This window comes from Cibotium barometz, chromosome 62 (assembly GCF_041138505.1).
Source record: "Cibotium barometz isolate CiBa-2024 chromosome 62, ASM4113850v1, whole genome shotgun sequence".
Taxonomy (NCBI): Eukaryota; Viridiplantae; Streptophyta; class Polypodiopsida; order Cyatheales; family Cibotiaceae; genus Cibotium; species Cibotium barometz.
This window is the reverse complement of record NC_141107.1, coordinates 2,314,730-2,327,023: the sequence shown is the minus strand read 5'-3', so window position 1 is coordinate 2,327,023 and position 12,294 is coordinate 2,314,730. Positions and strand designations below refer to the sequence as shown.

General features: G+C 45.8%; 2 protein-coding genes across 4 annotated transcripts in view; one reads left to right on the top strand and one right to left on the bottom strand.

Moving 5' to 3' along the window:
* Positions 1–78: 78 nt before the first annotated feature.
* LOC147604010 (aspartic proteinase nepenthesin-1-like) lies at positions 79–1,359 on the top strand. Its single transcript, XM_086795287.1, has one exon. The coding sequence runs from the start codon at positions 79–81 to the stop codon at positions 1,357–1,359; it is 1,281 nt and encodes a 426-aa protein (XP_086651413.1).
* Positions 1,360–4,837: 3,478 nt separating this feature from the next.
* LOC147604009 (NADP-dependent malic enzyme-like) overlaps positions 4,838–12,294 on the bottom strand; it is a 57,383-nt gene continuing 49,926 nt past the window's right edge. For all 3 annotated transcript variants that reach the window (XM_086795426.1, XM_086795425.1, XM_086795427.1), the window contains 2 exons: positions 5,247–5,375; positions 4,838–5,102 (listed from right to left, as the gene is read on the bottom strand). In XM_086795426.1, the coding sequence (XP_086651552.1) occupies positions 5,014–5,102; positions 5,247–5,375 (218 nt within the window). In that variant the 3' untranslated portion in view covers positions 4,838–5,013. The remainder of the gene's footprint in view (positions 5,103–5,246; positions 5,376–12,294) is intronic.

Genomic DNA, 12,294 nt, shown 5'->3' with positions numbered 1-12,294 from the left:
TCTTTGCTTGCGTTAGCCGCCGTGATGTGCTGCCACCTTGTACTCACCATAACTATATGTTTGCCTGTGGTCGCGGCCATGAGACGCGCCGGAGGTGACGGCTTTCTCAATCATGAGCGCGCCACAGCTTATCATGGGACGAGGACGCCAGCCAAAATGCCGCTCTACCATCGCGACGCCCCGCACTCCCCTTTCAAATTAATGCCGTCGAATAAAAGCAGCACTGTGGATGCGGCACACGCAGTGCGAATGATGATGAGCGGCGCCGGCCACACGGACATTGTGCGGGCGGAGGAGCCAGCCGGCACCTTCTTCACCGCCTTGGGCGTGGGCACGCCCGTGCGCTTCATGCACTTCATGGTGGACACGGCCAGCGACCTGACGTGGATGCAATGCGAACCCTGCGAGCAATGCTACGACCAACAGGATCCTATATTCGATCCTGCTTCCTCCTCCTCCTTCGGAACCGTGCCCTGCGTATCTGACATCTGCTCCTCTCTCCCCGGCCGCCAGTGCATCAACGACCTCTGCTTTTACGACGCCTCCTACCCCGACAGCACCACCACGCAGGGCGGCCTGGCCGTCGAGATAATGCAGTTCGGCGCCGACTCCAAACCACCGCTCGTGCTCAGTAATGTGCTAATCGGTTGCAGCAGCTTCTCCACCTCTACCACGTTGGCAGGTACCGCAGTAGGCGTCCTCGCCCTGGGCGCCGGCCAGTATTCCCTTCCCTCCAAGCACCTGGCCAGCTTCTCCTACTGCCTTCCCAGCATCCTCTCCAGCAACGCCGGCTACCTAACCTTAGATGATACCCCTGGCGACAAAACTTATACCCCAGGCGACGTGTCCTTCAAATTCTCCACCAATACATTCTTCCCCTCTCTCTACTATGTGCCGTTGGAGAGCATCAGCGTCGCTAACGCCCTCCTTGACATATCCCCCTTCACCTTCATCTCTGTGTCCGGAGGCGTGGGCGGCGTCGTCTTAGACGCCGGAACCACCATCACGAAACTGGCCCCTGCAGCGTACTCCGCTTTGAGAACCGCCGTCCGCGCTGGAATGACCCAGGTCCCCCTCGTGCCGTCTGGTGCGGGAGGTCTCGACACCTGCTATAACCTGCCTAACGGCGTCGACGCCGCCAGCATTCCGTCGGTTCAATTCCACTTTGATGGCGGTGCCATCCTTACCCTCCCCAATCGCAACATCTTCATGGACATGGGCGGACAGACGCACTGCCTTGCCTTTGCGGCAGCGCCCGGTGGCCAGAACTCCGTCCTCGGCAGCCACTTCCAACAAGGGTTTGGGGTAACCTTCGACTTCGACACTCGGCGCGTCCACTTCGCCTCCAGCAGCTGCTAGTGCTATTTCATTAGTGTGTCTTATGTTCTCTCCACTTGTTAATCTCCCCCTTTTCCTTTGGTTTGGAGAACTTTGCAATCTATCATATCTTATGCAAATTCCAATATAAATGAAGGGTTTTTTCACACCCACCTCGAGTTTTGGGATACCCCAAAACATGGTGATATAGTACATCAAATATCTTGGATGTGTCTGCCAAGCGTCAGAGTGTTGTTGGCACATAGTTAAGATGTTGTTGGCACATACTTAAGATGTTGTTGGCATATAGCACTTAACTGATCACGTTTAAAGTTCATCCAACTCATGACAAAGCTAGCCCTAGGTAAAATTTGGAATAGTTAATCCATAACATTTACAAGCATTTTCAAAAGGTAAAATTTGGATTAGTTAATCCATAACATATACAAGTATTTTCAAGGTAAATTTTGGAATACTTACTCCATAACATTTACTTGCATATCTACTAGAGTAGTGTCTTCCCAATAAAAGAAAATGGCAAGCCCTTTAGTCGTCTTCCAAGTTTTTAGTACTAGTAGTCTTTAGCGGAGTACTTTGCATGAGCATCAAAAACACTAGTTTTATCTTGCTAGCAAGACTATGTTCACCAGAGTTGTTGTACTATAAAGGTCCTCGCTTTGGGACCGTACCATCAAGAGGGGACAAGGTCAACGTAACTCGATCAAGTTATGCTTCCAATAAAATCGTGCCAAGTGGCATTCAGTAGAGGCTCGAGGTATAACTCACTTGAGTTACCATCTCCTTGCCACCTTGTACGTCGATGATGATGTAGCTTGATTGAGTTAAATGGTGGACATCCTCGTAGCACGTAACTTGATTGAGTTATGTTGGTGGATGTCCACCATGTAACTTGATCGAGTTACATGGTGGATATCCATGTAAGCACGTGACTTGATTTAGTTATGTTGGTGGATGTCCACGATGTAACTCGATCAAGTTACGTGGTGGAATGGATATCCACCATGTAACTCAATCAAGTGTGGATGCCATGGATTAAGTAGGTAATGCGATCAAGTTACGTTGTGGGCATCCACATAGGCACTACATAACTCGATCGAGTTAAATGATGGACATCGAGTTACATTCACCATGTAACTCAATCGAGTTACCTACTCAACCATCTCCACCATGTAACTCAATCAAGATACGTGGTGCCTACCTAATTAGGGAATTTGGGAGGTCACTTTTGAGTCATTTGATTCTAGGGAGAGAAGAGTCTTAGACCAATAAAAGAAAGACATCTATAACGTAACGAAATTTTTTTATTTATCGTTTATTATTTCTTAGTATAAAAGTCTTGGGAGGTTCATTGTATGTAAACTCTCTATATCACATGCATTCAAGGCCTAATTTAGAAACCCCTTATCTATAAATGTTTTATGAATAAAGCACACCCTTTCTCTATTCAATCTGTAAATACCCCCTTTAAATGGTATCCTTCAGTATGTAAAAATTGTGTAAAAAAGAGATTTTAAAAACCCCTTCTATTGGACCCACGTACTACGCTTACATATTTATGAGTGATCTCTCCTAGATAAAAGAATAGTATATAAATATGTAATACTTTCGAATATGACATTGATTGTACTTAAAATCTTTACTGAAAACTGTACTTAAAATCTTTACTGAAAACTCATTTATTACATATAATATCTCATTAATAATATACTATTCATTGAAAATAAGTACCAACTTTTTCTTTATATTCTATTACCTTTCTTCCTCATCTTCTATTATCTGTGTATCTCTTATCTTTATGTATATCATTTTCTAATACATTATTTCAAACAATGTCACGTTCTCGTTGCCCTTCTTTGTCGATTACTTCTATTTCGATATCAAATACACTAGATGAAGATAACAACTGGATACCCACGACGACTAGAAAAGAAAGCTGGGTTTTTCGACAAAAATGTAAGTCTCGAAGAGATTAAGTTCGAATGAGTTTCTCATTCATGGAAGGGAAGGATAAAAGATTTTAGATTTGGACAAAATAAAAAGTCTATCAAATAAGTTCTTGTACAATATGTGTACATGCACAAAGAACTTCGCTTGCGAAAAAGACATAGACTACCACTCCATTGACCAAATTGTAAGAATATTTCTTTATTTTTTAAAGCATATTTTGCATAGGTATATCTTTTAATACTTACATAAAGCTTTTAATTATTTTTACAAATGTGTGTTCTTCAACTCTTTTGGATTAGAAATATGTGGAGTCTAGTATAGGAATCTTTGATGTTATTCACGCATTTATTGGAGAGAAACTTCAAATTGGATTCCACTCCTAATCATGATTGCTAAGCTAATCCTTGAATCCCAACAATGAAATCTAAGCCTCTTAGACTCCAATTTTAAGTAAATCACTAAAAAACGAGAGCTAATTTGAGCCGCAAATGCAACTTCCTAATGTGGATGCACTAGCTCATCCGTCATGTTCTCATTCCATTCAAGAAGCTAATGCAAGAAGAAAACCTACAATCAAACCTATCTAACATGCATCCATCAAACAAGCAAGATTCAATAGCACGTAAGCAAGTAAGATGAGGGGAAGAGAGCTCACAAGAAAACTATTGCAACGAAATGATTATGTATTGTTTATTGTAAAAAATGACATATATAAATGACTACTTTTCAAACTAGACTGAAATGGTTCGACCTCTATTACTAGTCTTAAACAACTATGTACACTAAGTTTGTAGACTATCCTTATTTGACATTAAGCGCATAGTAAGACCAATTTATATATTCCAAAGCCGTCTAACAAAAGATTAGTGTCTATTCACACGGGTAAGATGGCGAGTCGGTTGGGTGAAACCATGTTAACCTACGGAGTGATTAACACGTGCCCATTTGAAATGTGAAACTAGTTGTCTGGTCTAGTTGGGCGTGTGAAAAAATTGATAACCTACAAAGTGGTTAACACATGCCATTTGAAACGTTTTCAACTAGCTGCCCACAAACTTTAGAGAGCTTTGCCTACAAACTTTACAGACCTTTGCCTAGTCTATGTAGCAATCCTATTTCAATCATGTACATTGTCCTGTCCATGACAAAAATACAATAGAAAATTCCACTGATAAATCTAGTGTGCATAATAAATCAACCATTGGACTGTTGATGATGAAACGTGGAGTCAATTGGTCCTTGAAGCTTACAAAGACCAAGCAAAGAAGGTGAAGCATGCAGTTTAGTTTGCAATCTTACTTGGCCAAAACTTTACTCTTACAGCCCTCGTGATTTCTTATATAATTTAGAGGTGTATAACAATTGGGTATAGTGAGAAAATAGTAGCTTTATAGAAGCTTAGTGTCCAAAGTACCTTAATTAGGCAACTTATATCTATGCACACTCCTACTTACTGGTGTAATGCTTTGGATATGTAAACAATGCGTAAATTATGTTCACCTTCTACACCATATACTTCAATTAAGAACAATATCCAAGATTTCATACATAGAGTAACAACTGATCTCATGTGGTGGCATTGATTTTTCAAGCTCTGAAATTCCGTCAAACAAAAGAAGAGGAATAGACGTCTACCTGGAAAAAAAAAACGTTTTTGATTCCCTTTCTGTACAAAATAATTATTCTTTTGGGGGAAGGAGGGCATCAAGACATGGTAATCCATGCTAATCACCGATAATTTCTGTATAGTGGACTGTACATGCAGCTTTCTGCATAAGCTACCAAATCTGCCGGTCGCGGGAGCCTTGATGCAAGACCTGAAAAGCACATGAAAACACATCCTCATATACATGCACTCAGCAAGAGAAGAGGAGAAGAGAACAAAGCTCCCTCAAGACTGTAAACAAGGAAGAAAAACCTTAACACTTCGCACTTTGAAGGGGTACTATATGTAGGCTTACCTAACTCATAAGCTTTGTCTGCAACAGCCGCAGCTATGTTTGCTGATATTTTTCTGATGTTTTGGAAAGGTGGATATACAAGGCCCTTATCCAAGTGCTCCTTTGTAACTTGTGCAGCCAAAGCTCTTGCTGTGCATAGCCACAAAGAGATGAGACATTAGGGAAGAGGATTCCCACAAGTCCTACATGTGTTTTTAGGAATCTTCAAAACATCTCATATTGCAAACTTTGATAGAGAGGGTCTTTTACAATACCACCTATCAGACGTTGACTCCAAAAATGTTGCCGAGAGCATATGCTCTCTATTATTTTATGACATTTCAATAGTATTTATTCTTGATTACAACCTCCATGTCATCAATGCCATCAATAGAGAGAAGACTCACTGACCAAAATAGGGGCACACAATGAGTGAAATACAGAAATTCCATTAATTAGTCGATGTTTTTTTTTTAAACCTTTGAGTGAAACTGAAATTAATATTCTTTTATACTTTAATCAAAGAAACGAAACGCCGTTTACATATATTCGTTTCCCCTTTTCCGCGCAGAGAGTAGAAACTGCCAATTGAATTCCATCGAGCTCTTCTTTCAACAATGTGGTTTTGCCTTTCACAATCTCACAGAAAGCACATGCATAATATAGGCAGGGCCCAGAGCGGCACAACAGTGGTGATGTTGGGTGCAATAAAGCCGGTGTTGCGGTTGAGCATGTAGAGTGGAAGGCATCAATGATGGTGTTAACCAGAAAGAGGGGAAAAATAGGTGGAACATTTACAATGGTTGTAATGGGCTGGGCTACTATTCTCAAAACCCTCTTATGCCCATGAGTTGATAGAATCTGCACATTAACTTAAATTAAAGAGGCGAGATGGTTGCCATCACCAGCGTGAGGTGCTCCCCGTACTGCTAAGCTGTGCACCCTTTGTGTGTGCCCTTCTCCTCACCGCCCTCTGTTTTGCACCCTTCTTCAACCTCCCTCGCTAGCCCCCCTCCCCCTTCGCCTCCATCCTGTCCACCCCCCTCCTGCAGTGCCTTACCAGCCTGCTCCTCCGCCCACTCCCCTCTCACCCGCCTGTCCTGCCTTCCATATTGATTGGCATTATGGCCTCCACCAAGCCAATCCTTCACCACCCCCATCAGCTGGGCAAACAATATCTTCCCAAGACAAGCTCCAAACTCTCCAGCACTACATTGAGAATGAGGTACAGAAAACCCACATTAGTTGGAGTTCTCACAGTGTTCTCAAGTGTGGGACTGGCTACTGGCAGCTCTTCCCACAGAGCTGACTAAGCACTCCAGGACACACGCCTGCTTGGTCAAGGCTTCTTCCAAGTAAGTAGATTTTGACTCTCTCAAAGCCACGTCCCAGGCACTTGCCTGCTGCCCTCTCCTCTCAGATTATCCCTATCTCACTCAGATTCCCAGGCCTCCCGCAGGCTTATTGTAAGTTGTTGAACTCCATAGGAGCTGTTTTTGGCCAGGTGTTGGAGGTCCCTGCCCTCCCTCGTCTGCCTCAAAAGTAGTCACAAGTAGATGTAATAAGCACTTCTTTGCTACTCATGGTCCTCTTAGCGAAGAAGCTGTTAACAGTTGCAGGATGCTCAAGGTATTGTTTACTAGGATCCTGTTATGATTTACTGTCAACTTTTCACTGCCGAGCCTCTCTTCTGAGAGAGAGAGCAGAAACCTTACCACATCTAATCACAGAAGAGATGAGGATGTCTCTTTATGAGGATGTCTCTTTATGATGCCTTGTTGATGAGATGAGATGAGATGAGACAGATGCTCCTTGCATTCTCCCGTGGTAAGTGTCCTCGAGCTGATGGCTTCTCACCCTCCTTGACCTTCTGAGATGATTTCGGGGCACAAATCACTACGGCCTTCCAAGAGATGTGGAACACAGGGAATATGCATGCCTTCTCCATGGAGGGTCTTATACATCTCATCTTAAAGGAGGTAATAAAGACCAATATAAGCCAATTGCAGCCAATTACATTGCTTGGGACTGCATATAAAATCCTTGCTAAAGCAGTTAGCGTAAGGTCGCAACTGATTTTGCAGAATGCAATCCATGACACTCAAACTGGGTTCCTTCAAGGGAAGAGCATCTTGATAACATTTTTTCATTTTGGGAGGCGGTCGAATGGGCTAATGCAAACAACCAGCGCTTATCTATTCTACTGCTTGATTTTGAGAAAGCATATGATAGAGTTGATTGGGGATTTCTTGAAGGAGCCCTTAGACGCATGGGATTTTCTTAGACTTGAGATCAGAGATATTTCATGCTTTATATAGAGATGCTTACAACCATATACTTGCATGTGGTGATAGAGGAGAGTACTTCCAGATCTCTCGGTCTGTACGTCAGGGATGCCCCCTGGCCCCTTTGCTACATCTCATAGTTGCTGAGACTATGGTCATATATCTTCGCTCCTCCACTGCCCAAGTTTCTGGTTTGAGTCTGCTTACACAAAAAAGGAGGAACTGCTAGACTCTGAGCTTCCAGATGACACTCCTATGTATCTCAAGGCCTCTCACATCTGTCTATGCTCTTTTCGGATAGCCCTGGAGGCTTTCTCCTCTCAGGCAGTAAGCCCTGGAAGAACTTCCTTCTCTATCAGATCTTCAGATGTACGAGGGTGCTATGGAACAATAGAAATTTATTTTGTACCCTCTTGCAAAGTATCATGCTATGGAAGCTTAAAGTGAAGCTTAGACAATAGACTTATCATTTATGTGTTGATTGACGCATGGTGGCAATTTTTCTTACAATTGTGGTGTCTTCTGTGCCTATTGGTAAGAGGCTTGGGCAAATATTTGCATTAAATCTTGTTGAACAAATTCCTTAAAGTTCAAGAGGACAAAAATGCAAGACAAAGAGAATGAGTGCATGCTAAAATGATGAGCACAAAAACAATGGACAAGGTCGTGAGCAAAGCTGCGCTCCCCCCTGCCTGCCTGCGTCCCCCCCCCTCTTCGCCGCCCTGCTCGTCCCCCCCTTCTCCTCTGTCCTGTCCCCCCTGCTTCTCGCCGCCGCCCCCGCTTGCTCCCTTTCGCGCCCTGCCTGCCCCCAGGCCCCGCCATCGCCCCCCCTTGCTCCTGCCAGCCTGCCCCGCCCCCCGCCCCCTATGCCACCTGCCCCGCCCCTCAATCGCCTGCACTGCCATGGATTAGCGGTTTGGGGCCTATGGGACACAGACCAGGCCACTGACAAAGATACACATGGCAGTATGGAACTGTAATCGTTCACTATGGGTGCAGCCTGGACGACTGGAGCATGTTATGGTGGGGAGAGACATTATACTTCTGACAGAGACACGTCAGAGCCCAGAGAGAGGGCTACCTCGAGTAGAGGGATTCCAATGGGAGTCAGCATACAGGAAGACCACACACCAGGGTACCTCGAGAGGGTCGGGGGGGAGTAGCAGTTCTATTCAGACGGGAGCTACAGGGGAGACTAAGAGTAGTAGCACAGGATCCAGAGGCCAAATACATGTGGATCAGCTTACAGCTCTCACAGGACAGGGTTATATACATAGCCTTATGTTACTTTCCTCCATCAGGATCCTCCTATGTCATTACAGAGGACATGCCATAGGAGGAGGAGACAGGAGCCTCGCCATACACTTGTCTGTCAGAGGAGATTATGCATTATTCTACACTAGGGGAAGTATTTCTTACGGGTGACTTCAATGCCTACACAGAGCAGACAGTGTGAGGTGTATGACTATGATGACATGGAGATCCTCTACCTTGTGGATCCAGAGGAGATAGGGGCTAGTCGGGCATTAGAGGACACTGGACCAGACAGAGGACATTATGGGGACCACTTACTAGAGTTGGGAGCCAGGCATCGTCTCGTTATTTATAACGGGATGCTACAGTGGCCGGGATCAGGAGGGCTGACATGCTTCCCACATGGGGGTCATACACGGACCGGAGGCACGGTGGTAGACTACATTATGGGGTCTTTGGAGGCATCACAGCTTGTCACCTCATTCTCCATCCCACCTCGTCCTATTGGGGCAGATCATACATACTTGGCATTTTCACTAGCCGGATCACCAGTATCACCAGCCCCCCACATACTGACGCCACACACTACCATCTACTTCACACATGACATGGCAAACATATACACTGGCAGAGTAGAGGATGGGCTCCTACTCATGGATCCCCTAGCACCCATGGATACCATTACAGCCCAGCTGGCATCACTCCTACACGGCTGCATTACAGAGCTTCCCACATCGTGTCCACTTAGGAGAGCTTGTGAGATCTAGGACTATGCCCCACAACAGATGGTATGATGACGAGTGCAGAGCCCTATACTCACGGCTCCGCATACAGAGAGCCTTGGGAGCCATCACAGAGCAGGAGTCGAGGGGAGAGATGAGGTGACAGACTCGCTGCAAAAGGCGGGCCTTCGCAGAGATACAGGACCTAGAGATCTTCCATTTCTTCATGAGTACAGATAGCCCTATCTCATGGCGGCACTTGAGAGACCCCCGGACACCCATTGCAGACCCACAGACATGGCACACATACGCAGAGGGCCTATACCACGCCCCACAGCAGCCACCTATACCTCAGCCCCACAGGAGCCTCGACCTACCACAACTAGCTTCTTTACCCACTCGATGGTAAAGGAAGCTATCTGCCGCCTACAGCATGGACGGGCCGCCGACCATATGGGCCTACAAGGTGAGCATCTCATATATGCAGTAGATTCTTTGGCTCCGTTTCTTGCACACTTGTTTAACAGGGCACTAGTAGAGGGTTTGCCTGCGGAGTGGACGATGCACACCATTGTGTTGATCCACAAAATAGGGGATATGCTCGATCCGAGCAACTACAGGACGGTTATGGTTGGCCACGTGTTGGCCAAACTCTATGGTGCAGTGTTGGAGCAAGAGCTTAGCTTATATGCTGAGCGAGTTAATGTGTTGAAGCAGGTTTACGCTCATCAGGGCAGGCAGGCTTCAGGAGAGCTTTCTCTACCACTAACCATGTATTCACTTTGAGATGTATGATTGATCAGGCCAGAGTGAGGAAGAGAAAGCTCTATTGCTGCTTTGTGGATTTCCACAAGGCATTTGACACAGTACCACGAGAAAGGCTCTTTCAACGCCTGCAGTCTCTTGGCATACCAACAGATATGACATGGGGCATCTATGCATTATATGAGCAGGTTTTTGGGCGAGTCAGATGCCCAGGAGGTATGTCCGAGACTATTGCTAGCACCATTGGTGTGAAGCAAGGATGCCCACTTTCCCCCACACTATTTGGGTTATACATTGATGAGGTGGCTGACTTCATTACACGGGGAGGCGAAGATGGAGTTGATCTAGCAGGTGCCTCAGTACATATTATGCTTTATGCTGATGATATTGTCTCCAGGACGTCTACAGCAGCATCTACATGCACTCGATGATTTCTGCACACAAAGGGGTCTTACTGTGAACCTTGGGAAAACCAAGGTTATGGTCTTTCATACATCGAGACAGGGCAGGAGTCAGCTCGCAGGACGCCAGGTGGAGGTGGTGACATCATACGTGTACCTAGGGGTTACCTTCTCTAGCAGCCACGCGCTTCACCATGGGTTCAACAGCCAGAGCTAGATTGACATGGGGATATGCAGCATTGGCTATGCTAGAGAGACAGTGCCACCAAGCGCATTTTCAGGAGCCCCGGACGAAGGGGTGGCTATTTGACACATTAGTCACACCGGCACTAATGTATGGAGTAGCGGTATGGGCGCCAGGCCTTGCTACCCATTGGTGGACACAAATAGAGAGACCACAGGCCCTCCTAATGGCACGCATGATACGCAGCAAACCGTCAGTACCTCATGACATTATCCGAGCAGAGTTTGCTGCACCTCTTATGATGGTAGAGGCCATATTCCAGACTATATGCTTGCTAGACATATTCAGAGAGATGCCACGGGACAAATTGTCATACAGAGCTTTTGAGGCATCTAGACAGCTGGCTGAGGCAGGAGACAGAGGATCATGGTATGCACAGGTCACACATTGGTTTTCACAGCATGGCCTAGACATGGATCATCTACCACCATTCCAGTATGACAGGGATGCACCACATATCCGTCTCTCATAGTGAGAGGAACAGAGTATTGAGACAGGACCTATGGCAGCTCTATACACGAGCGACATGGATATCGCCTACACAACCTCTTCCACCGAAGATGCTATACTACAGAGATCACTTCATGAGTATCACTGATAATGGATTTATAGAGAGCCCTAGATACATGGAGGGCTTTTTACCACACCGCTCCCGAGTAGCTATTGGTCAGCTTAGAGTCTCATCACATCGATTGGAGATCGAGACTGGCAGAGCATCACGGATCCCCCGAGAGGAGAGGGTATGCAGATTGTGCAGAGAGGAGGTGGAGAGTGAGGAGCATTATGTATGCAGCTGCAGAGCATATACAGCCATTAGAGAGAGAGAGAGATCCCATTTTATTCAGAGAGCCACATTCCCTACGCCAAATCTTTGAGGCAGCAGACCAGCGCATACTGGGGAGATTCATTCTAGACATACAGCATCACAGAGAGACATCGTTACAGGCTCAGACAGCTCCAGAGGGGGGACGAGAGACACAGATCACTACATTTTTTCAGAGATCCATCCCACTCTCAACCCCTACACAGCAGGAAATTACTCTCCAGAGAGCAGACTCAAAGCCTGCAGGAGATAGAGGACACCTGGCTTTCGGACACCACACCTATACCGGAGAGAGATGACAGAGATCAGAGCTCAGTTTCACAGAGAGGGTGCGGAGCGACTGGCTCGCTTCAGAGCAGACCCAGGCATGTTCTTCAGGGAGCTATGGACACCCCCTTCATTGATGTATACCATTTTATACCCCCAGTATGGTACAGGATGGAGCTAGCTAGGTTGCATATCATGATTGTATACTCTATCATGATTGTATACTCCATGCATATAGCGTTGCATTCTCCTAGTAGTAGAGCTCCATCCCCTCCCCCACTCATTGTACTTATTGCACACCCAGATTC